General features: G+C 45.2%; 2 protein-coding genes across 3 annotated transcripts; one reads left to right on the top strand and one right to left on the bottom strand.

Annotated features, from left to right (window-relative positions):
- Nucleotides 1-6: 6 nt before the first annotated feature.
- On the top strand, nt 7-12,457 carry GATC (glutamyl-tRNA amidotransferase subunit C). Of its 2 annotated transcripts, none has more exons than XM_066370771.1 (5): nt 7-127; nt 233-405; nt 5,545-5,648; nt 8,827-8,919; nt 9,885-12,457. In XM_066370771.1, the coding sequence occupies exons 1-4, from the start codon at nt 47-49 to the stop codon at nt 8,877-8,879; spliced, it is 411 nt and encodes a 136-aa protein (XP_066226868.1). In that variant the 5' UTR covers nt 7-46; the 3' UTR covers nt 8,880-8,919; nt 9,885-12,457. The 2 variants fall into 2 exon arrangements, with proteins under 2 accessions (XP_066226868.1, XP_066226869.1); XM_066370772.1 differs by lacking the exon at nt 9,885-12,457 and adding an exon at nt 9,007-9,863.
- A 94-nt stretch (nt 12,458-12,551) lies between these two features.
- SRSF9 (serine and arginine rich splicing factor 9) lies at nt 12,552-20,516 on the bottom strand. The gene is made up of 4 exons (XM_066370766.1): nt 20,189-20,516; nt 17,232-17,392; nt 15,570-15,742; nt 12,552-13,040 (listed from the first exon to the last, which is right to left on the bottom strand). The coding sequence occupies exons 1-4, from the start codon at nt 20,374-20,376 to the stop codon at nt 12,897-12,899; spliced, it is 666 nt and encodes a 221-aa protein (XP_066226863.1). The 5' UTR covers nt 20,377-20,516; the 3' UTR covers nt 12,552-12,896.
- Between the last annotated feature and the right edge of the window lie 2,129 nt (nt 20,517-22,645).

Below are 22,645 nucleotides of genomic sequence, written 5' to 3'. Positions count from 1 at the left end.
CTCGGCTTTGCGTGTGGGCGCCGTACGGAGGCCGAGAAGAGGAGAAATGTGGGCTCGAGCTGTGTGGCGGATCCTTCGGGCCCCTGTTGCCGGGCGCCAGGGCTTCACTTCCAAGGCAGTTCCTTCAGTAAATACCAGGAGGCGGGGGTGTCTACGCGGGTTGTGCAAGCGGGCCGGGAGGCGGAGCAGGCTGAATGCATGACCCATACCCTCCCTCACGCGTCCTCCCCAGGGAAGTGAGAGAATCACCGCCGACGTGATCGAGCACCTGGAACGTCTAGCGCTTGTGGATTTCGGCAGCCAAGAGGCCGTGGCACGGCTGGAGAAAGCCATCGCCTTTGCCGACCGGCTTCGCGCGGTGGACACGGAAGGGGTGAAGCCTATGGAGTCAGTACTGGAGGACAGGTAAGCTCGCTACTGCAGCCCCAAAGCCTTGCCTGTGGCGCCTTCGCATCCATTTAAGGTGACGATTAGTTCCAAGTCCTTTCATATTTTGATGCTCAGGTCTAGTTTAATTTGCTCAGATTTACACAGCGTTTCAAAACAAATAATTCTCTTACCCAAACCCTTCAAGTGGCTTTATTTACTGACTGGTTAATTATTTGAGAGAAAGGGAAAGAGGCACACACAGATTTGTTCCTGTGTGTGCCCTGACCCTGGCTCGAACCGGTAGCTTGGGCACGACGCTCTAGGCAGGTGGCTGCATAGACAAAAGCTTCACCAAAGCAGGCAGGGCATTACTTGACCAAAGCCCTACCCACTTCTCTAAAATGAAGCTAACTTTAAATTCCTCTAGCTTTCCATTCTTTTTGCTTCTTAAAGGCCCTTGCCCTTACCCTCAATTTATCACACGTCCACTCCTTTTTTGCCTGCGTAATTTCTTTCTTCAGATTTCAACTGCTACTTCCTCAGGACCTGTGGTTCTCTCGTGGTATTCAATAGTGCTGCAATCTAACGTGTATTTTATACATCTATCCGAGGGGTACTGGATTCTCTGCCTTTCCCCTTCCTCTCATGTTTGTTATTGCTCGTCATGTTCTCAGCATCCAGTACTGAGCCCTCAGTAAATGTTGACTATTCTTTATTACAATCTTTGGGAAAGTAGGGAATAGAAGCACAAATTCAGAATTTCCCCAAGTCATCTAGAGGGTAACTAAAGAAATGCAACAAGTATTCAGAGAATAGTTTTTGAAAAAGATGAAGAGGGATTTGGATCTGGTAGCTGGAATGGTGACTTGATATTCAGTGATTAGCAATCTTGCCATAAATTTGGAGACCAGTTTGGGTTAATGATTCCATTTTAGAAATATGACATTTGTAGGACTTTAATGTTTTGAACAGCTGCCTGACATTTTTTTTATGTGCATGCATGAGAGAGAGACAGGAAGTGAGAGATGAAAAACATCAACTGAAAAAAAAAAAGAAAAAAAAAAAAAGAAAAACATCAACTGAGTTGCAGCACTTTTTAGTCGTTCATTATTTCTCATAAGTGCCCTGGTTGGGGGGGGGGGGTCCAGCTGAGCCAGTGACCCTCGCTCAAGTCAGCGATCTTGGGCTCAAGCCAGCAACCATGGGATCATGTTGATGATCCCACACTGGAGCTGGCAACCTGGGACCTTAGCATCTCAGGTGGATGCTCTATCTAGTGTGCCACCACTGGTCAGGCATGTTGCCAGACATTTGAAATGGAACCTAGGGTGTTAGGCGATAGCCACTGTTGCTGTAAAAGCCCCAAATGGCTAATAGAAATCCCCACCCCACCCCCAAGCTAGAAGCAGGGAGGCAGTCAGACTCCTGCATGTGTAGGACTGGGATCCACCTGGCATACCTACCAAGGGGCGATGCACTGCCCATGTGAGGTATTGCTCCTTTGAGGAGGGAGCCATTCTAGCACCTGAGGTGGAAGCCATGGAGCTGTCCTCAGTGACCGGGCCAACTTTGCTCCAATGGAGCCTTGGCTGTGGGAGGGAAAGAAGAGGGGGGAAGGTGGAGAAGCAGATGGGCACTTCTCCTGTGTGCCCTGGCCAGGAATCGAACCTGGGACTTCCACATGCTGGGCCAACACTCTTCCGCTGAGCCAACCCACCAGGGCTAACAGAAACCTTTAGGCATGTTAGTAACCTATCATTTGGTTTGAACTAAAAAGCATTAACATGCTTATGTGTTAGGCACTAATGGTTATATGCATTAACTCAGTTGTTACGTACAACCCTGGAAGGGAAATACTAGTATCTCTTTTAGAGATAAACAGACTCAGAAAGGTTATATAACATGTCCCTAAGTTTCACTGGGAATAAGAGATTTCACGGTTTGGAACTCAGAGCCTTACTGCTTTAGATATGCCATCTAAAATCAACCCCTAGTGCCTGACCCGCGGTGGCACAGTAGATAAAGCGTTGAACTGGAATGCTGACGTTGCTGGTCCAAAACCCTGTTGCTTGCCTGGTCAAGGCACATACGGGAGTTGATGCTTCTTGCTCTTCCTCCTCTCCTCTCTCTCTAAAAATGAATAAAATCTAAAAAAAATAATAATAATAAGCCTGACCAGGCGGTGGCGCAGTGGATAGAGCGTTGGACTGGGATGCCGAGGACCCAGGTTTGAGACCCCGAGGTCGCCAGTTTGAGTACGGTCTCATCTGGCTTGAGCAAAATGCTCATCAGCTGGACCCAAGGTCACTGGCTCGAGCAAGGGGTTACTCGGTCTGCTGAAGGCCCATGGTCAAGGCACATATGAGAAAGCAATCAATGAACAACTAAGGTGTCGCAACGAAAAACTGATGATTGATGCTTCTCATCTCTCTCCGTTCCTGTCTGTCCCTATCTGTCCCTCTTCTTTGACTCTGTCCCTGTAAAAAAATTAAAAATAAAAATAAATAAAATCAACCCCTTAAAACTTCTCTTTAATCTCAAATCCAGACTAACTCAGGTGACATCTAATTGCAGTCAAATACTTCAATGCTTGGGATGTCCATTAGAGCCTTATTTGAACTAAACACTCATAGTCAAAATGATTAGCTTTCATTCCAGTCTGCACCAAAGTAGAAATAAATTAGGAGGAAAGGAAACGACTTGTAGATGATGAAAGTAAGGCGGTCTGAGAGTAAACTAGTTTTCTTTAGAAACTAAAACCGCAGAACTGTCCTATTGCCAGTCCAAGGGCCAGCAGAGCCACTTCTCCTTCCTTCCTGCTGTTTTCCATTAAATTAAACGCTTTTTATTTGCACTTCCCAGTTACTGGTTTAAATACAGGTCTGTGGGCTTTAGAGGGCAGGGATTTTTAGTTTACAGTTGAAGCCTTTCTCACCCAGAGTTTTTCATCTGAACTAAAATACAAAGATCCAAGTGACTCTTTTCAATTCTCCCAAGAATAGTTCATGACTAATATTAGCCAAGATACACCAAAGTCGATTATCAAAATGGGTGTCCTCCAGTATCTGGGCTAAATTCTCTTATAGAACTCAGACTGAGAAAAACGATGTGAGGTAGACATTTAGTCAATCTGTAGTTCACAGGCTCCTAAAGAGCTCATCAGTTCCTGGTTAGTGTTTTATGCATGATTCCAAAGTCAAGAAAAATTAAGCAACTTGTAAAGAAAAAGGTTTGCTTGGTGTACCACTCAGACTCTGTGTTCTCTGTAGCTTATGATGAAGAAAAAAGGGAGGTGTGGGTTTATTCTAAAAATAACTTCATTATAAACAGTAATTAGGTGGAAATGTGTGATATTTAAATGGGGTGAATTTTGTTTTATTGAAAATGTCACAAACAGGAAATCTGATTACGAAATGAGTGAATAAACCAGTTGCTATTAGATCAGCTGTTGGGAAGCAGTACCATTTAACCTGCTGGCGGTAGTCGAGAATCTTGAATCAGAATCTCCAAGCATCCAGGAACAATTAGCACCCCTCCAGTCTGTAGGGACTAGGTAGGTTAAGCGTGATTACAGCAGGTTAAGTGCACAGTTATACTCTGAATGAATGGTGAAGATGGTGGTGTACCAGGGGTCTACTAACGCCTACCAAAAGGAGCAGGTGCTATTTAGCATCCATCTCTTACTGACCTGAGAATACATCCCAGCATTATCAGATCTTTTTTTAATGTCCTTTTATTTAATCTTCCCATCAACTACATATATGAAGCATTCTACATACAAATAAGGATACTGATACACAGATGATAAGTAATTTGCACACATGCTATGTATGTTAAGGTGGCTGTGGTGGAAAAAACGCTTATCACTGGGGTGTGAATTAGCTGTGATTCAGGACCCAAGATATTATCCATTTTGTTCTAGTGCCCAACAGAAATATAAATTCCAGAAAGTCCAATGGTCACCTTTATGATAGTTTTTATTTTTGTTCTCAAAGTTTTCTTAAATAAACACATAATCCTTGTATGATTAGCAAGAAAAAACTAGTGCAACCTTCACTTTTTTGGCAAGACACTTAAGGTCTGGGAAGATCACACCTGTTCAGAACCGACCACACAATTAAGACAGTACCAGATCCTGGAATGGACTCTTCATACTATGAATAAGTGTTTACTCTGTCTAGGTTTAGGCTGGGTCACACACACACAAAGAACTGTTCCTTTTCTAAAAGAATCATACACCTTAGCCCTCTAGGCAGCCTCTGCCCAGATGTTCATGTCACATCCTTGCCCCTTTGTCCCACTGGGTTTAGCCTTAGGTCTATGCCTGGCTCAAAGCAGAAAGATTGGCTGCTCCCATCAGTGATCGAGCAGACTGCTTATTCTTCAGCCAGAGTATCTGGAAGCAGGTTCAGACCTCCTGTCATGCACTCTTAAACCCTGAAACAGTAGTGAATCCTCATAAGATATTTTTAGCTCCTGTTTGGTTTCACTAGTTTGCCATCTGGATACTTGAGTGGAGCCATAGGCCCAGTGAACAGTGGGAGATTCTGAAACTATGTAGTACATCTTACAAGGAGCACTTTTATCTCCACAAGGGTGGCTGCAGTGACAAAAGCACTTAGGAGCATCCGAAGTGGGCGCAGACCCCAGTCCTATCACTGAGGAGCTAGTATTCTAAGTCGCTTATAACCACTCTTGAGCAGGTTACCTGCTAGGAAGACGATTTGCCATCCTTCCAATCCAGCTATTTTTTGCCCATCCTTTAGCATTGACATCACCTGTTCTGAGTTCTTGTTCCTCTACCCAGTCTGGGTCAGTGTCCTTTTCTACTCCCTTGGCAAGCTGTGCTTACCTGTTAGATTTAACACATTGTATTTTAATTGTCTTTAATTACCTATATCCACCAAAAGCAACTTACCCATGGTAATTATCCAAAAATATATAAACATCTCAATCCCAAAGATTAATAACCACTTACCGCACAGGGTTGTTGGGAGAATCTATAAACTGTAGACTGTCATTTGACTTAATGTTGACCATAGCTCCTCCACTTTTGAGCAGTGACCAGAACCTTAAGAATATGCTGTGCCTTGTTCTCCCATTCTTGACCCTCTCCACCTATGCCCTTGAAGCCGTGTTCTCCCACAAGGTAACCTTAAGCTTCTGGTTTTATAGATGTCTATACTTGAGATCCGACAATGTGGTAGAAGGCAACTGTGCTGAAGAGCTACTACAAAATTCCCGTCGGGTTGTGGAGGAGTATTTTGTGGCCCCCCCAGGTATGTGTTTCCCAAAGTGGTTTAACAAGATTGTCCCACAGTCAACTATAAACTAAGAACATAGTAGGAACTGCGAGGCCCAAATTTGGTATGTGAAAGCACTCCAAGAAATATAAACTGAGAATTAGGTGAAAGTGGTTAAAAGGTACAAAATTCCAAGTTATAAGATAAATAAGTCCTGGGGATGTAATGATAACTACAGTTAACAATATTGTATTTTGCCTGACCTGTGGTGGTGCAGTGGATAAAGCATCGACCTGGAATGCTGAGGTTGCCGGTTCAAAACCCTGCAGTTATCTGGTCAAGGCACATATGGGAGCTGATGCTTCCTGCTCCTCCCCCTTCTCTCTCTCTCTCTATCTCTCTCTCTTTCTCTCTCCTCTCTAAAATAAATAAATAAATAATTAAAAAAAAACAATATTGTATTTTATATTTGAAAGTTGCTGAGTAGATCTTTAAAGTTCTCACAAAGAAAAAACTATGAGATGAATATTAATAATATTCATCCAGGTCCGATGAATATAATTCCAGTTATTGTGGTAACTGGCAATATGTACATATATCAAATAATTGTTGTACACCTTAAATTTATACAAAGTTATATGTCAGTTATACCTCAATAAAACTGAAAGTAAGTAAAAAAGATTAACAACTTAAAAAAGTATAAAGTGGCCCTGGCCAGCCTGTCCAGGCAGTGGCGCAGTGGATAGAGCATCGGACTGGGATACAGAGGACCCAGGTTAGAGACCCCGACGTCGCCAGCTTGAGCGCAGGCTCATCTGGTTTGAGCAAAAGCTCACCAGCTTGGACCCAAGGTCGCTGGCTCCAGCAAGGGGTTACTTGGTCTGCTGAAGGCCCGCAGTCAAGGCACGTTTGAGAAGGCAATCAATGAATAACTAAGGTGTTGCAACGCGCAATGAAAAACTAATGATTGATGCTTCTCATCTCTCTCCGTTCCTGTCTGTCTGTCCCTATCTATCCCTCTCTCTGACTCACTCTCTGTCTCTGTAAAACATAAATAAATAAATAATAATTAAAATAAATAAAGTGGCCCTGGCCAGTTGGCTCAGTGGTACAGCGTCAGCCTGGAATGTGGAAGTCCCGGGTTCTATTCCTGGTTAGGGCACACATAAGAAACTCCCATCTGCTTCTCCATCCCTCTCTCCCTCTTTCTCTCTTCCCCTCTTGCAGCCAGGGCTCAATTGGAGAGCTTTGGCCCTGCACACTGAGAACAGCTCCATGGCCTCTGCCTCAGGTGCTAAAATGGCTCAGTTGCTGAGCAATGGAGCAGTGCCCCAGATGGGCAGAGCATCACCCCCTAAGTGGGCTTGCCCGGTAGATCCTGGTCTGGGCAAATGCAGGAATCTGTCTCTTTGCCTCCTCTCCTCTCACCGAATTAAAAAAAAAATTTTTTTAAGCATAAAAGTGCATATAGGCGGTACATTAAAATAGTAGTGGAGTCTAAGTGTTATGCTCACCTATAGGGGCCAGTCCAGAATAAGCAAAACAGAACTGGGGCGGGGAGTGTGGACAGCAGCAAACCTGAAGCTCAAGCCCTGCCTGAAAGGGCGCATTCCCTGCTTTCGCTGCTTCTCATTCAGTGCCAGGCAGGAAAGTGAACCCATTTAACCAAGGAACCTAGACATCTGGCATTGTGTGATACTTCCCAAATTTTAAGTACTAGCAACTAATTCAAAATTTAATAAAAGACCATGCACATAAAACATACCTGCAACCCAGATGCATCCTATGAGCCATCAGTTTGCAACCCCAGGTATAAAGATCAGCATCTTTAAACCTCCCTGCAACTATTTTAAATGGAAACTTTAAAATAACTCTGTGCCAGCCCTGGCTAGGTAGCTCAGTTGGTAGAGCATATTCCTAATATGCCAAAATTGTGGATTCAATCCCCAGCCAGGGCACACACAAGAATCAACTAATGAATGCATAAATAAATGGAGTAATTTGGTATTTCTTTCAAATAAGTAACTTAAAAAAAATTTTAAATAACTGGGCTGGCCTTACCTCTGGTGGTGTAGTGGATAAAAGTGTCGACCTGGAATGTTGGGGTTGCTGGTCCAAAACCCCGGACTTGCCTGGTCAAGGCATATATGGGAGTTGATGCTTCCTGCTCCTCCCCCCACCTGTCTCCCTCTTTCTCTCTAAAATGAATAAAATCTTAAAAATAAATAACTGGGCCTTCAATAATAAAATTCAGAACCTTGGGTGGGTTGAATTGTTTTCATCTATTCTGCAGATAACGGGTCCTCATAGCTTCTGTACATTAGATATTTGGGGATAGGACTAGCATAAGCACTTGGGTAGACAGATTTCCAAGTGCCAACTTCAGAATCAGGAGATCCCTTTAGAGGAGAAAATTCTGAGCAGCCTCCAGAGACAAACATCACCCTGCCCACTGAGGGGTTACCTCTTTGGTCAGGACCAACCAATTAAAGGAAAGCTCTGGTTGAACCAAGGATGTGAAGGAAAGGTAAAAAACTTAACCATGCCTCTGATTCACTAAACCACCTCAGTTAACTGTGGAGAAAAATAAAGATTTCATCCTCTATCTTAAGGCCTGCTGGTTGTCACTGTTTCAGCAGAAATATCTATTGAGCACATGCTATCTCTAAATAGAACCTTATGTCAGACTTTGCTTCTTGGGACAAAGTGAGTTCACAGTCTCCTTCTACTCCTATATGCATATAGATGGCTAATTTACCTATCTCTGCTCCTTATTTAAAAGTGCATTCCCCTCGGCTTCCTGTACCTTGTGAGCAATAAAGTTGGACAACGCGAAAAAAAAAAAAAAGTGCATTAATGAGGTTTCACTTATAACTGATTCTTTCAGCTATTCAGGTAGAAAAACAGGATAGTACTGCCTGACCTGTGGTGGCGCAGTGGATAAAGCATCGACCTAGAATGCTGAGGTCGCTGGTTCAAAACCCTGGGCTTGCCTGGTCAAGGCACATAAGAAGCAACTACTAGGAGTTGATGCTTCCTGCTCACCACCTTCTCTCTCTCCTCTCGCTAAATAAGTAAAATCTGTAAAAAAAGAAAAAACAGGATATTAGCTACACTTGTTTCTATGACAAACCAAGTGAGAAGTCAGCTCAGTAGAGCCACTTGGGAAGCTGGCTCAGCAATAACATTCTTTTTTGTTACTGTTTTCAAACAGGTAATATCTCTTTGCCAACGCTGGATGAAGAGCCTCCTCACAGAGCTGAGTAGCTATTCTGGGAAGGGGTGCCCTATGAAAACTTGGAAACATGTGAGAGCATTTTGTTATTATGAACACTAAAGCTCTAATTCCTTCAGTTACCTAAAAAAGATCCTTTTTCTTTTTTTTTTTTTACAGAGAAAGAGAGTGAGTCAGAGAGAGGGATAGACAGAGACAGACAGACAGGAACAGAGAGAGATGAGAAGCATCAATCATTAGTTTTTCATTGCGCATTGCAACACCTTAGTTGCTCATTGATTGCTTTCTCGTATGTGCCTTGACCGTGGGCCTTCAGCAGACTGAGTAACCCCTTGCTGGGGCCAGCAACCTTGGGTTCAAGCTGGTGGGATTTTTGCTCAAACCAGATGAGTCTGCACTCAAGCTGGCAACCTCGGGGTCTCAAACCTGGGTCCTCTGCATCCCAGTCCGACGCTCTATCCACTGCGCCACCGCCTGGTCAGGCGGTAACTAACTCTTCTAAAGACAGAATTGGGGCTCTGGCCAGTTGGTTCAGTGGTAGAGTGTCGGCCTGGCGTGGAGTCCCGGGTTCGATTCCCGGCCAGGGCACACAGGAGAAGCGCCCTTCTGCTTCTCCACCCCTCCCCCTCTCCTTCCTCTCTGTCTCTCTCTTCCCCTCCCACAGCCAAGGCTCCATTGGAGCAAAAGATGGCCCAGGCGCTGAGGACGGCTCCATGGCCTCTGCCTCAGGCGCTAGAATGGCTCTGGTTGCGACAGAGCAACGCCCCAGATGGGCAGAGCATCACCCCCTGGTGGTTATGCCGGGTGGATCCCGGTCGGGCACATGCGGTAGTCTGTCTGACTGCCTCCCGGTTTCCAACTTCAGAAAAAAAAAAAAAAAAAAAGGCCCTGGCTGGTTGGCTCAGTGGTAGAGCGTCGGCCTGGCGTGCAGAAGTCCCAGGTTCGATTCCAGGCCAGGGCACACAGGAGAACCGCCCATCTGCTTCTCCACCCCTCCCCCCCTCCTTCCTCTCTGTCTCTCTCTTCCCCTCCCGCAGCAGAGGCTCCATTGGAGCAGGGATGGCCCGGGCTCTGGGGATGGCTCTGTGGCCTCTGCCTCAGGTGCTGGAGTGGCTCTGGATGCAACAGAGCGACGCCCCAGAGGGGCAGAACATTGCCCCCTGGTGGGCATGCCTGGAGGATCCCGGTCGGGCACATGCAGGAGTCTGTCTGACTGCCTCCCGTTTCCAGCTTCGGAAAAATGAAAAAAAAAAAAAAAAAAAATGACAGAATTCAGAATGAACTAGCCAAAATAAGGCAATGAGTTCCTGATGCTAGTGGAAGTAAAGGTATTGTCAATTAAAAAAAAAAAATTCAATTTGGAAGACGTTATCTCCTTTTATCTTCTCCCAAAAAGACTTTACCAAACTGCACTTAAGTGGAATTTTTCTATTTATAGAACTATTAGACATTGCATATGATCACTATGTGACAACCTGAGTTGTCTTTTTTTAGTTGCTGTTTCTGTTGACCTGAGCAAACTTTTATCTTCACCAAACACTTGAATTTGTTCTTGGGTACCCACTTTGTTCTGAACTGAGGGCTAACTTTCTGCTAAGGTTTGAAGTGTTCAAAGTAGACTACAGCCTTGGAACAAACACCTGATCTAGAACCATCTACCTTCCCACAAAATGATTATATGCAAAAGGGCTATTAGCCACACCTACAGTTTCTCTTTCTAATAAGAACTTATAAAAAAATAGTCTTGGGCCTGACCAGGCGGTGGCACAGTGGACAGAGCGTCAGACTGGGACACAGAGGACCTAGGTTCAAACCCCAAGGTCATTGGCTTGAGCCCAAAGGTCACTGGCTTGAACCCAAGGTCACTAGCTTGAGCAAGAGGTCACTTGTTCTGCTGTAGCCCTCCTCCCCATCAAGGCACAACATGAGAAAGCAATCAATGAAGAATTAAGGTGCCTCAATGAAGAATTGGTGCTTCTCATCTCTCCCTGCCTGCCTGTCCCTATCTGTTCCTTTCTCTATCACCAAAAAAAAAAAAAAAAAAAAAAAGTCTTGGGATAGCTAACAATACTTACTGTATATTAAAATTTTGCTGAGCCTGACCTGTAGTGGCGCAGTGGATAAAGTGTCGACCTGGAAATGCTGAGGTCGCCGGTTCAAAACCCTGGGCTTGCCTGGTAAAGGCACATATGGGAGTTGATGCTTCCTGCTCCTCCCTCCTTCTCTCTGTCTCACTCTTCTCTCTCTCTCTGTCTCTTTCTCTCCCTCTCTCTCTCATCTCTAAAAATAAATTAAAAAAAATAAATAAAAATTTGCTGAGAGGATAGATCTTATGTGAAATATTCTTCCCTTATATGGGATGGATATGGTTATGGCCTTGGTGGTGGTTTCATGGGTGTATACTTAACCCCAAACTCATTAAGTTGTACTTATGAGCAGAATCTAACATAGTAGAGGGTCTTGCTTTTCAGGTTTTTGTTTTTTTTTAAAGCTCACATAGCCCATAGACACAGAGTGTGGACTGGTGGTGGCCAGAGGGGAAGAGCATTGGGGAACTGGGTGAAAAAGGTGAAGGGATTGTTGCAAAATAATCACAGGGACATAAAGCACAGCATAGGGAATATAGTCAATAATATTGTGATGTATGGTGCCAGGTGCATACTGGAAATACCAGGGAAATCACTTTGTAAGTGTATGATTTTCTAACCACTATGCTATACACCCAAACCAATACAAAAATACAAAATAGTATTGAAATTAAATTGTAATTGGAAATTGAAAAATTTTTTAAAGCTTAGATAGCAAGGAGAAATGAGACACATTTAGAAATAAGTGATTGAACAAAGGCCCTGGCCAAGTAGCTCAGTTGGTTAGTGTCCTGACAAGCCAAGGTTGCAGGTTCGTTCCCTGGTCAAGGCACAGACAAGGATCAACCAATGAATGAATAAATAAATGGAACAACAAATTGATGTTTCTCTTTCTAAAAAAAAAGAATTATTATTATTTTACAGAGACAGAGTCAGAGACAATAGATAGGGATAGACAGGAACGGAGAGAGATGAGAAGCATCAATCATCAGTTTTTCGTTGCGACACCTTAGTTGTTCACTGACTGCTTTCTCTTATGTGCCTTGACCGCGGGCCTTCAGCAGACCGAGTAACCCCTTGCTCAAGCCAGCGACCTTGGGTCCAAGCTGGTGAGCTTTGTTCAAACCAGATGAGCCCGCGCTCAAGCTGGCAACCTCGGTCTCAAACCTGGATCTTCCACATCCCAGTCCAACGCTTTATCAACTGCGTCACCGCCTAGTCAGGCACAAACATTTTTTAAAGTGATAGAACAAGAACTTGAGAGATTTTTTTTTGGTAACAAAACCGTCAACTTTGTTTTTGGCTAAGAGTTTCCCAATGATCTTCATGCTGCTGCCCATTCCCTTCCCCTATTTGCAGTGGGTTTTTTTGCTTGTTTGTTTGTTTTTAAAGCAGCTTAATTTACAAACTTGGTCTTGAACTTTAAGAGAACCCTGAACCTGCCCTTGGAATGGAAGTTCTCCAACCACCATCAGAGCAACTACCTTTATCCCCCAAATAAAGTTATTCACTCCTGCACCTTACCAAGTGGGTACAACAACTCAGTGTTGTTTTTTAAATTAGCGTGCCTGTTTGGTATAATCTATGAACTTAATCAAGGACAACCACACACATCAATTACTAAACGTTTAAAATATATTTCTAAACAGACTGGGCCCACTCAGTCACAGTAACTGCTTATCTCCATAGCAGAGCAACCCACAAAGACACAGCACTGATTTTTTTTTTCTCCCATAATCAAGGGTGAAAAATATACAACTTGTTTCTGAACCAAAACCACAATTTCTGCAGCTGAAAATGTTTCACTGCTAAAATGGCCCTGGTAGAAATTATGTAGTTTTATTTCTTTAAAAAAAAATTAAAAAAATTTCCTAAGACACTAAATCAATCTGGAATGTAAATTCTGAGCACAAAGCAGCTCAGTTCGCCTAAAAAATAAAGAAAAAATTCCCGTCACCTGTTTCAGTAGGGCCTGAAAGGAGAGAAGTAGTGTGGGGAACCCCTGCTTTGGTATGGAGAATCACGGCCTCTTGACCCAGACCGAGACCGTGAGTAGCCATAGCTGGTGCTTCTCTCTGGATAAACTCGGATGTAGGAAGTTTCTCCCTGAAATTCAAACAAAAAGTATAGGGAATAATGAGACACAGACGAACAAAATATACCAACACTTAGCATAGCTGCCTAACAATAGTTAAGCCTGACTAGGCAGTGGCACAGTGGATAGAGCCTCGGCCTGGGATGCAGAGGACCCAGGTTTGAAACCCCAAGGTCCAAGGTCGCCGGCTTGTTATGCTGCAGCCCCAAACCCTACCCTGTCAAGGCACATATGAGAAATCAATAAATGAACAACTAAGTTGCTGCAACAAAGAGTTGATGCTTCTCATCTCTCTCCCTTCCTGTCTGTCCCTATCCCTCTCTGTCTCTCTTGCAAAAACAAAACACACAATAACAGTTAAGTACTAAGCACTAACTAATTGCCTGGTACAACGTTATTTCATCAAGCCCTCACAATTCTATGAGGTATGTACTCTTACTAGCCCATTTCAAGAATGCTATCATTGGCCATGGCCGGTTGGCTCAGCGGTAGAGCGTCGGCCTGGCGTGCAGAAGTCCCAGGTTCGATTCCCAGCCAGGGCACACAGGAGAGGCGCCCATTTGCTTCTTCACCCCTCCCCCTCTCCTTCCTCTTTGTCTCTCTCTTCCCCTCCCGCCACGAGGCTCCATTGGAGCAAAGATGGCCTGGGCGCTGGGGATGGCTCTGTGGCCTCTGCCTCAGGCGCTAGAATGGCTCTGGATGCAACAGAGCGCCGCCCCAGAGGGGCAAAGCATTGCCCCTTGGTGGGCATGCCGAGTGGATCCCGGTTGGGCACATGTGGGAGTCTGTCTGACTGCCTCCCCGTTTCCAGCTTCGGAAAAATGGAAAAAAAAAAAAAAAGAATGCTATCATCTGCCCAAGGTGACACAAATAATAAATGGCAACTTGATATGTGGTAAATGCTCGAATACTAGCTACTACTGTTAACATATCTATTTTTTTTTTTTTAAGATTTTATTTTTCGGTTTTTAGAGAGGGGAGAGAGAGAGAGAGAGAAGGGGGGAGGAGCAAGAAGCATCATCTCCCATATGTGCCTTGACCAGGCAAGCCCAGGGTTTCAAACTGGCGACTTCAGTGTTCCAGGTCAATGCTTTATCCACTGCGCCACCACAGGTCAGGCACTGTTAAGATATCTAAATTACCACGACTAATCCCTAGAGTCTGAGAACTCAAAAGGATCTTAGAAGTCATATACAGAGTGAGGCAAATGTAGGTTTACAAGTTGTTTGTATGGAAAATAAAATAATTAAATAAAAATGCAAGAATTAACTCTTTCACACAGTCACAACTGTAAGCTTGCTTCTGTCTCAGCCCTGTATAGTTCAATCCCCTGCCTCCTCCTATGCATCCTTTGATGGCACCTATGAAAGGAGGTAAGCTGTACTCACTATCTCCCAGGTGTCAGGACCTGGGCTAGTTGCTCTAGTTATTTTCATAATTTATTTCCTAGCAAGTCTTACAAGACAGAGCTATTATTGTGACTATTTTGTTTATGGAGGAACCAGGGTTGAGAGTAGCTCAGCTAAGAAGCAGGAGTCATGTTTAGGCCAGCCTTTCTCCAGGCCCTTTGCCATCAGCCAGCATTCTCAGAAGATCTAAAGATGCTAAAATGAAAGAAGCCAGATGCTTTTTTCCTAGATGAAGTCAGTAATTGGATTTACCCTGAGGCTCTGCTTTGCAGTAAATTTGACCAGGTGTTGTTTTGTTTCTCCAAATTCAAGTCCTAGGGATTAGTTTTAGCAAAAGCATTTTTAAGCCATACAGCCTCCAACTCAAAATTAGGGAAATATATGAATTCTTAGAAAAAGAACTGGGCCTAGATATCATATCCCCAGACTTCCCTTAACCCCAAAACAAGTCAGGACAGAATAATCAGAAAAAAACAAACAAAAAAGAAAACAATGTCCAATTGGTAGTCTAGTATCTGGTCTCAATGGCTGGCATCAAAGGGATAGTCACTACCCAAATCAGACTGATAGGTCCAAAGCAGCAGCTGCCTTCTTGAAAGGAAGGACATCCAAGAAGGACATTGAAAACTAAGCCCTGAGTGTGAGGTGTTCAACCACAAGGAAATAACAAGGTAGCTCAGGTTTCAAAAAGAATCCTGCGCTACCCTTTGGGAAAGAAAAGTGAAGTGACAGCTCAGCCGTAGTAGCAGTACCTAGAAGAGCTGAGATGAAGAAATTGGCTTGCAGAGCCCAGACTAGACCCAGAGGAGGGACAGCCATAATATTTAGGTTCGAGAGACATTGCAGATAAGCCAGTCATGAAAGGGATGTTATCACAATAGCTCATCACATTATGACAGACTGCACCAGTATTGTCTCCAGGTTAAAAATACTATGACTGCAGACTTCTCTGTTATGACCCTGCAGGGCTTAGACATGATGAATTCCTTGGCTCTGTCCACTTAAGATAGATTTTTAATGGTATTGTGAGGTCATCAAATGGCAAACGCATGGCCTGTTGCTACTTCTGCTAGGTCAGCTTCAGGTGGAGTGGACTGGGTACAAGCTCCTCAACAGAAGGTGGGGACCCACCTCATGAGAGCGGAATTTGGTGTCATCCAGTTTACGCAGGGCATATTCCATGTCTTCTTTTCTGAGATACTCAACCATCCCCATTCCATCCTTCTGCACATCTGCATAACAGACATCCCCAGCTTCTCGCATGTGATCCTTCAGGTCCTGCCAGCTTCCTGAAGGAGGAAGTCCTAGTCATGGAGAACATAAGAGAAGAAGCCATATCCTTCAGCCGTGTAAAATACCCTGTTAAGATCCAGCAATACCTAGAGTCCCTTCTCCATTAATCACTACTTTTTAATCCTGAGGGTCCCCAAATCACAACTCTTGATAAGGGACACAAAACCAGAGAAGAACACTAAAGTATGTGTGGTAAACCACCTTAAGAAGCTAGTACTACCTAATCTTCCAGAACAAGCCTTTCCAACATAAGTCCACCTCATTATAGATTTAGAATCTCTTAAGTATTCATAGCCTCTCTCTTTGTTCTTCATAATTAATACCAAACTCCCAAGACTTTTGAGTTTTTTTCCATGTGAAATTTATCAGTACCAATGATTTCTTGCCTAACTGGGTTCCCAGGACATGGGAATTTGAAACCATCCAATGAAATAACCAAAGCCTAGCAGAAGATAACACAACAAAAATGTAAAGTTTGTTTCTTTGTAGGTGTGATTAACTGACAAACTAGACAAAGTACCTCTTAAAAGATCAATATTCTCCAATACAGTGAGGGAAAAGGTAAGACTCAGACGCTAAAACTAGTCGGGAGTCATACAACCCTACCTGATGTCATGAAAGGGAAATGTGCTCCTGCTCTCAAAGGCTGTGTTTACCGCTCACAGCTCAGGACTGCAGCCATTTCCTAATAGTTTTCTAAGCAGGATTTCAGAGCAGCATGGAGAGAAAAAAAGATATGTATGACATCCTGAAGGAGGGAATAGAGTCCTGGGGTTAAAAAATTACAAAGGGGCACAAGATAGGCAGATACTGACCATATCACTCTTAAGCACCAATGTGAGTCAGTTGTGATTGTGATATTCACATCTAAAAAGGTGCCAGACTCAAGACATTTCACTCCACCAAAGCCCTAAAAACACTCCTGAAATGTGCAAAAGCCCCCAGGTCTTGACCAGTATGTTAATATTTTGAAAGATGCATAAACCTCAGAGTTTATCATTTCATCACTTGTCAACACTAGACATTTCGGTCTACACTTTGTAATACAATCCCTAAGACATCAAGTTGTTCTTTTTTTATATATAAGTCCAAAATCACAAAAACTGGCTTTTTTAGGGATCCAAGACTGGGTTAAGTTGTTTAAATCTGGCTCCTGGAATATCTTTTCTATTAAGTCCAATATGGTACATTCCAAAAGAAAACATCTTTAGAATTCCAACTCCAGGGGTTTTGCCATCATCTCTCCTTGCAACACTAGAAAACTCCTTTATAAGAACTAGTTTATGTTCTAACAAGGTGCACTACTGGTGCAATTCATTTGCAAGATACCTGTCTCACTGACAAAATAGGGCAAGGCTTCAGATTGTCAGTGTGCACAGGCTATGGAAAAGGAAGCCCCTGAATGCCATGCACTGAAGAGTAACAGTTAACATTTCTTGGAGGCCAGACTATGCTAAGTATTTCACATGCATCATCTCATTTGGTTTGAAAGGAACATACCTGAGACAAGAACTCGGAAATCAGATCTTCTTGTAGGAGGCCCATTCCTCCCACCACGGGGCCACCCACCCCGACCTCCGTAAGTTCTGGGGAACTCCACACGAAGCCGACACTGGCCATAATCATAACCATTCCTTCCATAAATTGCATCCTCAGCATCTCTGCAAAGAAAAGTTTGGCATTAGTGAGGGGCATGAATAACAAGTATCAAAGGAAAACCTAGATTGAGGGGAAATAAAAAAGGATTTTGATGCAATACTGATTTGGTTGGAAGACCTTTCATAAAATTGGAACTAAACTTTACAGCTGTCACAGGGTTTTCTGGTGATGAAATAATAGTGAATGGGAAAACATTGCTTACAGGACTAATTCAGAAAAAAAAAACCCAAACAACAGATGACTGATTTTGCCAATAAAAGAGTGCTTCTCTAATTTTGGTGGGCACTTTCTCAAAATGCATACCATCCATTAGTCCTTTAATATTTTTTCAACAAGGCCTAGTACCATCAAGTCTACAGAAAGAAAAGCCCATTTAAGAAGAAAGCTGAGCCCTGGCCGGTTGGCTCAGCGGTAGAGAGTCGGCCTAGCGTGCGGAGGACCCGGGTTCGATTCCCGGCCAGGGCACATAGGAGAAGCGCCCATTTGCTTCTCCACCCCTCCGCCGTGCTTTCCTCTCTGTCTCTCTCTTCCCCTCCCGCAGCCAAGGCTCCATTGGAGCAAAGATGGCCCGGGCGCTGGGCATGGCTCTGTGGCCTCTGCCTCAGGCGCTAGAGTGGCTCTGGTCGCAATATGGCGAAGCCCAGGATGGGCAGAGCATCGCCCCCTGGGGGGCAGAGCACCGCCCCTGGTGGGCGTGCCGGGTGGATCCCGGTCGGGCGCATGCGGGAGTCTGTCTGACTGTCTCTCCCTGTTTCCAGCTTCAGAAAAATGAAAAAGAAAAAAAAAAAAAGAAGAAAGCTGAAAAGACAAATGCAAATTGTCTCAAGCTTATGTTTTCCTGGTAGTTTGGAAAAGTTGTCAAAACCACTATCTGGGTACAATTTCACCAAAAAAGGTAGTTACTTTTAGTCTTTCCTAGGGCTCTAGGAGAATTGGGAATGCCAATTTGATTCTCCAGTATTGGATGGCAGAAAGAATGGCCTCAGAGCTTGGGTGGACAAGCAGAGCTGAAGATAAACTAAGGAAGGCTTCATTCAGTTGTCACAGGCACAAAATCACTTGTCAAAATTTTTGCCACAGGATTAAAAGCAAGGAGGACCATATTGCAGTGCAACCCTGGCTATATTTATCATGCAGTAGGAGAGAGGCAGGACTGCTAAGGTGTAAAGCAAACTTTGAATGCAAATTGAATTAAGTTCAAAATTCTTCTGCTCTTTACTAGCAGAGGTGTCTGGGTAAATGGTCAAGTTTTCACATCTCTAAATATAACTAATGTCTTTCTCACAAGAATACTGTTAGGCCCCGGCTGGGTGGTATAGTTGGTTAGAGCACTGTCCCCACAGGCCAAGGTTGCAGATTTGATTCCTCAGGGCACATGGCAAGAAAGAATCAACCAACGAATGCATAAATAAGTGGAACAAATCCATGGTTTTTTCTTTCTAAAATCAATAAAAAGTTACTGTTAGGATAAAATAAGATACTGTGTGTGCAGTGCTTTGCCTGAAATTTGGCATCTAGTAATACCAAATGATAGCTTTTTTATTAGCAAAAAACGAGGGAAGAGATAACCATGGAGCATATTATACAATAAGAATGTATTCTGAAAGGGCAGAACAGGGGGTTGAAATTCTACCTTGACCCCTTACTAGCATTCTCTTTTAGCAACTCTCTGAAACCTTAATTTCCTCATCTGTAAAACGTGATTAACATTACCTACTACATAGGTTAAAAAGGCTAAATAATGCCTACATGGTACAGGACACAGAGGAACTGCTCAAAAACCAACACCGGACCTGAATGCCCAGTTCCACTTTTGAGGCAAATTGGCAATCAAAGCCTCAGGGTGCTACCTCCCTCCCCATCCTCAAAAGCTCTCCGTGCCCCACACTACTACCCTCCCGTTCAGGGTCAGGGAAGACACCCACGGTCATTCCTTAGAGAAGCCTGCAGGATACAGACGGTAAAGCGTCCCCTGAGACAATGACAATGCTGGGAAACAGAACGGGGTTCCTATTCATCCCGGGTTGAGTAACCAGCAACGTCAGTTTTGAAAGTTCCTAAGTCTTTTCCCGGCCAGCGGCCCAGCAATGTTTACAAAATCACAAAGACCCCTTTAAGCTGGTGTGGGGATCGAGAGCTTCCAAGTCCTTGGGTCCCTTAGCAGCTAGCGGTACCTCACTCGTTTGGGGGCGGGGGTTCACACACACCCTCCGCGGGTGTCAGTGTCTTCGGCTCCCGGATACTTTTAGAGGGACGAAGCCCCGGCCGCGCGGGGCGGCGCGCGCGGACGGAGATCTGTCCGGTCTCAGAGACCCCGTTACGACCTCCAAAGGCATCTACAGCCCCGCAGTCCGTACCCCCCTTAACGGCGAGGCCGGCTGGGGCTGCGGGCAGGGAGGGCGACGGGCCACTCCTGCTCTTTCTTCCCTGAGTCCTCTCCGGGCCGGTTGGAGGGCCAAGTTCCCCTTCAGGGTGCCTTTCCGCCGCGAGAGAGAGAAAGGTCATCGGTACCAATCCTGAGGCAGGTTTCGGCGGGCTTGGGCCCTCCGAAAGCCCAGCTTTTGTGTTAAGTAAAAAAAAAAAATAATAATAATAATAGAGGAAGTGACGACGGCGCCAAGGGCGGCCCGGAGCCTTCTCTTGTGAGAGGAGGCCACAGCCTCCACCCGGGGGCGCCGCGAGGGGTCTGCGCTGAGAGGGGGAGGGGAAGACCGGGGGGGGGGGGGAGAGAAGGAGGCGGGGGAGGGCGGGGGCCCGGGGCCTCCGGTCGGAGGGGGCCGGGAGGAGCGGGGCCTCACCGGGGATCCTCGAAACGCACGAAGGCAAAGGGCACGAGGCCGTGCCGGTTCTTGAGCTCGATCTCGCGGATACGGCCGTACTTGTAGAACAGGTCCTCCAGGTCCTTCTCGCGCACGTCGGTAGGAAGGTTCCCAACGTAGATGCGCCCGTCGCCCTCGCCGCCGCGATCGTCCGCCCAGCCCGACATCCGCACCGCCCGACGCCGCGGGCCCGCCGCAGCCCACGTCGCCGCTGCAGCCGCCGCCTCAGTCGGGGTGCCCCCGCAGCGTCCCCGCGGGCTCGGAGGCGCTCAGCCGCACAGCATTGTGGGAACGCGGAGCGGAAGCGAAGAGGTCGGAGGAAGCTAAAGGAATCCTCTTAAAGGGGACGCGGCTGAGAGAAATGCGCGTGCGCGCAAGCCAGCGCCCCCGCCCCCACCCCTTGTAGGTGAGGGCGGGCCCCTGGGCGCCAAAAGGGAGGCCATAGAATCCAGCTAATTGGGTTCAGTTCTCGAAAGCAATTCACTCACCAGTTGCGTGGAGGTGGACAAGTCGCTCAGCCTCCCTGGGCCTCAGTTTTATGCCTCTGTCGCGCCGCCTACCTCACAGGCACTCGTGAGCACTCACTGAAGTGACGCGGGCTGCGCCCAGAGTGTGCCCGGAGGGCTGTCATTCTGCTTGTGGGGCGTCGGAGGGAGGAAGCCGGGCCGCAGGCTGACCCCGCTGCGCCAAAACTAGACCTGGACGGCTGGGCTGGGCTGGGCTGGGCCGGGTGGGGCCATGGCGGCCCTCAGCCTCAGGTCAGTAGCTCGCTGGGCCAACTTGCCCCCATTTTAAAACTGCTTAGACTGAGGGTGTAAAATGGACTAAGATGGATGTACGAGGCCTGCGGTGGATTCTATAGCTTGGACTTGGAAGGTCATCCGAGACTTGGAGGGAATAAAAGAGTCGTAACTATGGCAACTATCATTCTAGAATGCGTCCGTGGTTTATGCTTTTAATCCTCATCAAGGATGGAGGGATTCCGATGTTACAGGTGAGAAAACTGAGTCTTATAGAGGGATGAGGATTAGAAGCTGGGCTCCCACCTTGGCGCTTTTTCACATTTACGTTCCTTAGTACAGGGCGTTGCATTTGGGGACGTTACAGAAATGAAGCCTTGCATCTGAAGAGTTTTGATCTACAAAGATTTGTCATGAAACCTCTAGGGTAAATATAAGAAAGCAAATAGAGCAGAATGTAAATGTAGCATCTAGATGGTAGGTGCAGTCAGCGTATTCACGAAACCATTCTTGAAACCTTTCTGTATGTATGAAATTTTTCATAATAAAATGTTGGGGGAAGGCATAAAACTTGTTAAAAACTAACTCTGTTAATGCTAGTAATAGGAAGGAATAAAACCAAATATTTATTCTGAAGGTAGCTGACTTGCAATTATACCACCTTTGAGTCTTTTAAAATCAAAACTGACAAAAAATTAGACCCCTATACATAACTACTGAGTGTTTAACCTTTTTGGGAGGGTAGTTGAATGGCATACATCAGGCCCTGATAATATACATGCACCCATTGGTCCAGTAAATCCACTTGAAGGATTTTATCATAAGGAAATAAGAAAAATCTTCACAATAAATTATGTTCATTGTGTTTGGGAGGGGGAGATTTCCCCTCCACTACTCGGGGGTCTTATGGGTGGACCAATAATAAAATGGACATAAGACCAGATTAACAGGAAAAAATACACTTTAGTATGTGCACATGGGAAATCATGAATAATAATGCTCTCTGAAATGATGTTCCAGCCAGCTTTTTGTACTTTTTAAACAACGAAACAGTAAATTTGTAAAGAAATGACAGGACAGCCCTGGCTGATTAGCTCAATTGGTTAGAGCAGTATTTTCCCAGGCCCCATCAGTGCCAGTCTGCCAGAAATTTCTTGCCCATCTGCAAGAGCATTAACCACTCTAATGGTGTATGAAGATTACAGAGTCTATAATCATTGGGTCTATAATTTTCATACACCATTAAGTGGTTAACTATTTCATGGACCTGCACACAAACTTGGACGGTCGGGCACCAGTCCACAAACCATTGGTTGAAAAACACTGGTTGTCCAGAAATGCCAACGTTGCAGGTTCTATGCCCTATGACCGGTGAGGGCAATGTATGGGAGGCAACCAGTGAATGCACAACTAAGTGGAACAACAAATAAATGCTCCTCTCTCTCTCTCTCTCTCTCTCTCTCTTTTTCTCCCCCTCCATCCCTTCCTCCCTCCCTCCTCCTCCTTTTCCTCTGCCCCTCCGTTTCTCTTCCTTTCTGTCTTTCCAAAATCAGTTGATTAAAAACAAACAAATAGGTAGCTCCATTGGTTAAAGCATTATCCCAATACACCAAGGTTGTGGGTTTCATCCTGGGTCAAGGCACATACAAGAATTAATGGCCTGACCAAGCGGTGGCGCAGTGGAGAGAGCATTGGA

This window comes from Saccopteryx leptura, chromosome 2, assembly GCF_036850995.1.
Source record: "Saccopteryx leptura isolate mSacLep1 chromosome 2, mSacLep1_pri_phased_curated, whole genome shotgun sequence".
NCBI lineage: Eukaryota > Metazoa > Chordata > Mammalia > Chiroptera > Emballonuridae > Saccopteryx > Saccopteryx leptura.
The sequence above is the reverse complement of the archived record's forward strand: the minus strand, read 5'-3'. Positions and strand labels throughout refer to the sequence as shown.

What these genes read in the sequence shown, in the direction of transcription:
- GATC (XM_066370771.1), top strand. Translation starts at nt 47, where the DNA reads ATGTGGGCTCGAGCTGTGTGGCGGATCCTTCGGGCCCCTGTTGCCGGG. An exon ending in GAGTCAGTACTGGAGGACAG is followed by an intron (nt 406 to 5,544) that starts GTAAGCTCGCTA and finishes CTGGTTTTATAG; the next exon opens with ATGTCTATACTTGAGATCCG. An exon ending in GTATTTTGTGGCCCCCCCAG is followed by an intron (nt 5,649 to 8,826) that starts GTATGTGTTTCC and finishes GTTTTCAAACAG; the next exon opens with GTAATATCTCTTTGCCAACG.
- SRSF9 (XM_066370766.1), bottom strand. Translation starts at nt 20,376, where the DNA reads ATGTCGGGCTGGGCGGACGATCGCGGCGGCGAGGGCGACGGGCGCATC. An exon ending in GTGCGTTTCGAGGATCCCCG is followed by an intron (nt 17,393 to 20,188) that starts GTGAGGCCCCGC and finishes TTTTCTTTGCAG; the next exon opens with AGATGCTGAGGATGCAATTT. An exon ending in TTTCCGAGTTCTTGTCTCAG is followed by an intron (nt 15,743 to 17,231) that starts GTATGTTCCTTT and finishes CTCCATGACTAG; the next exon opens with GACTTCCTCCTTCAGGAAGC.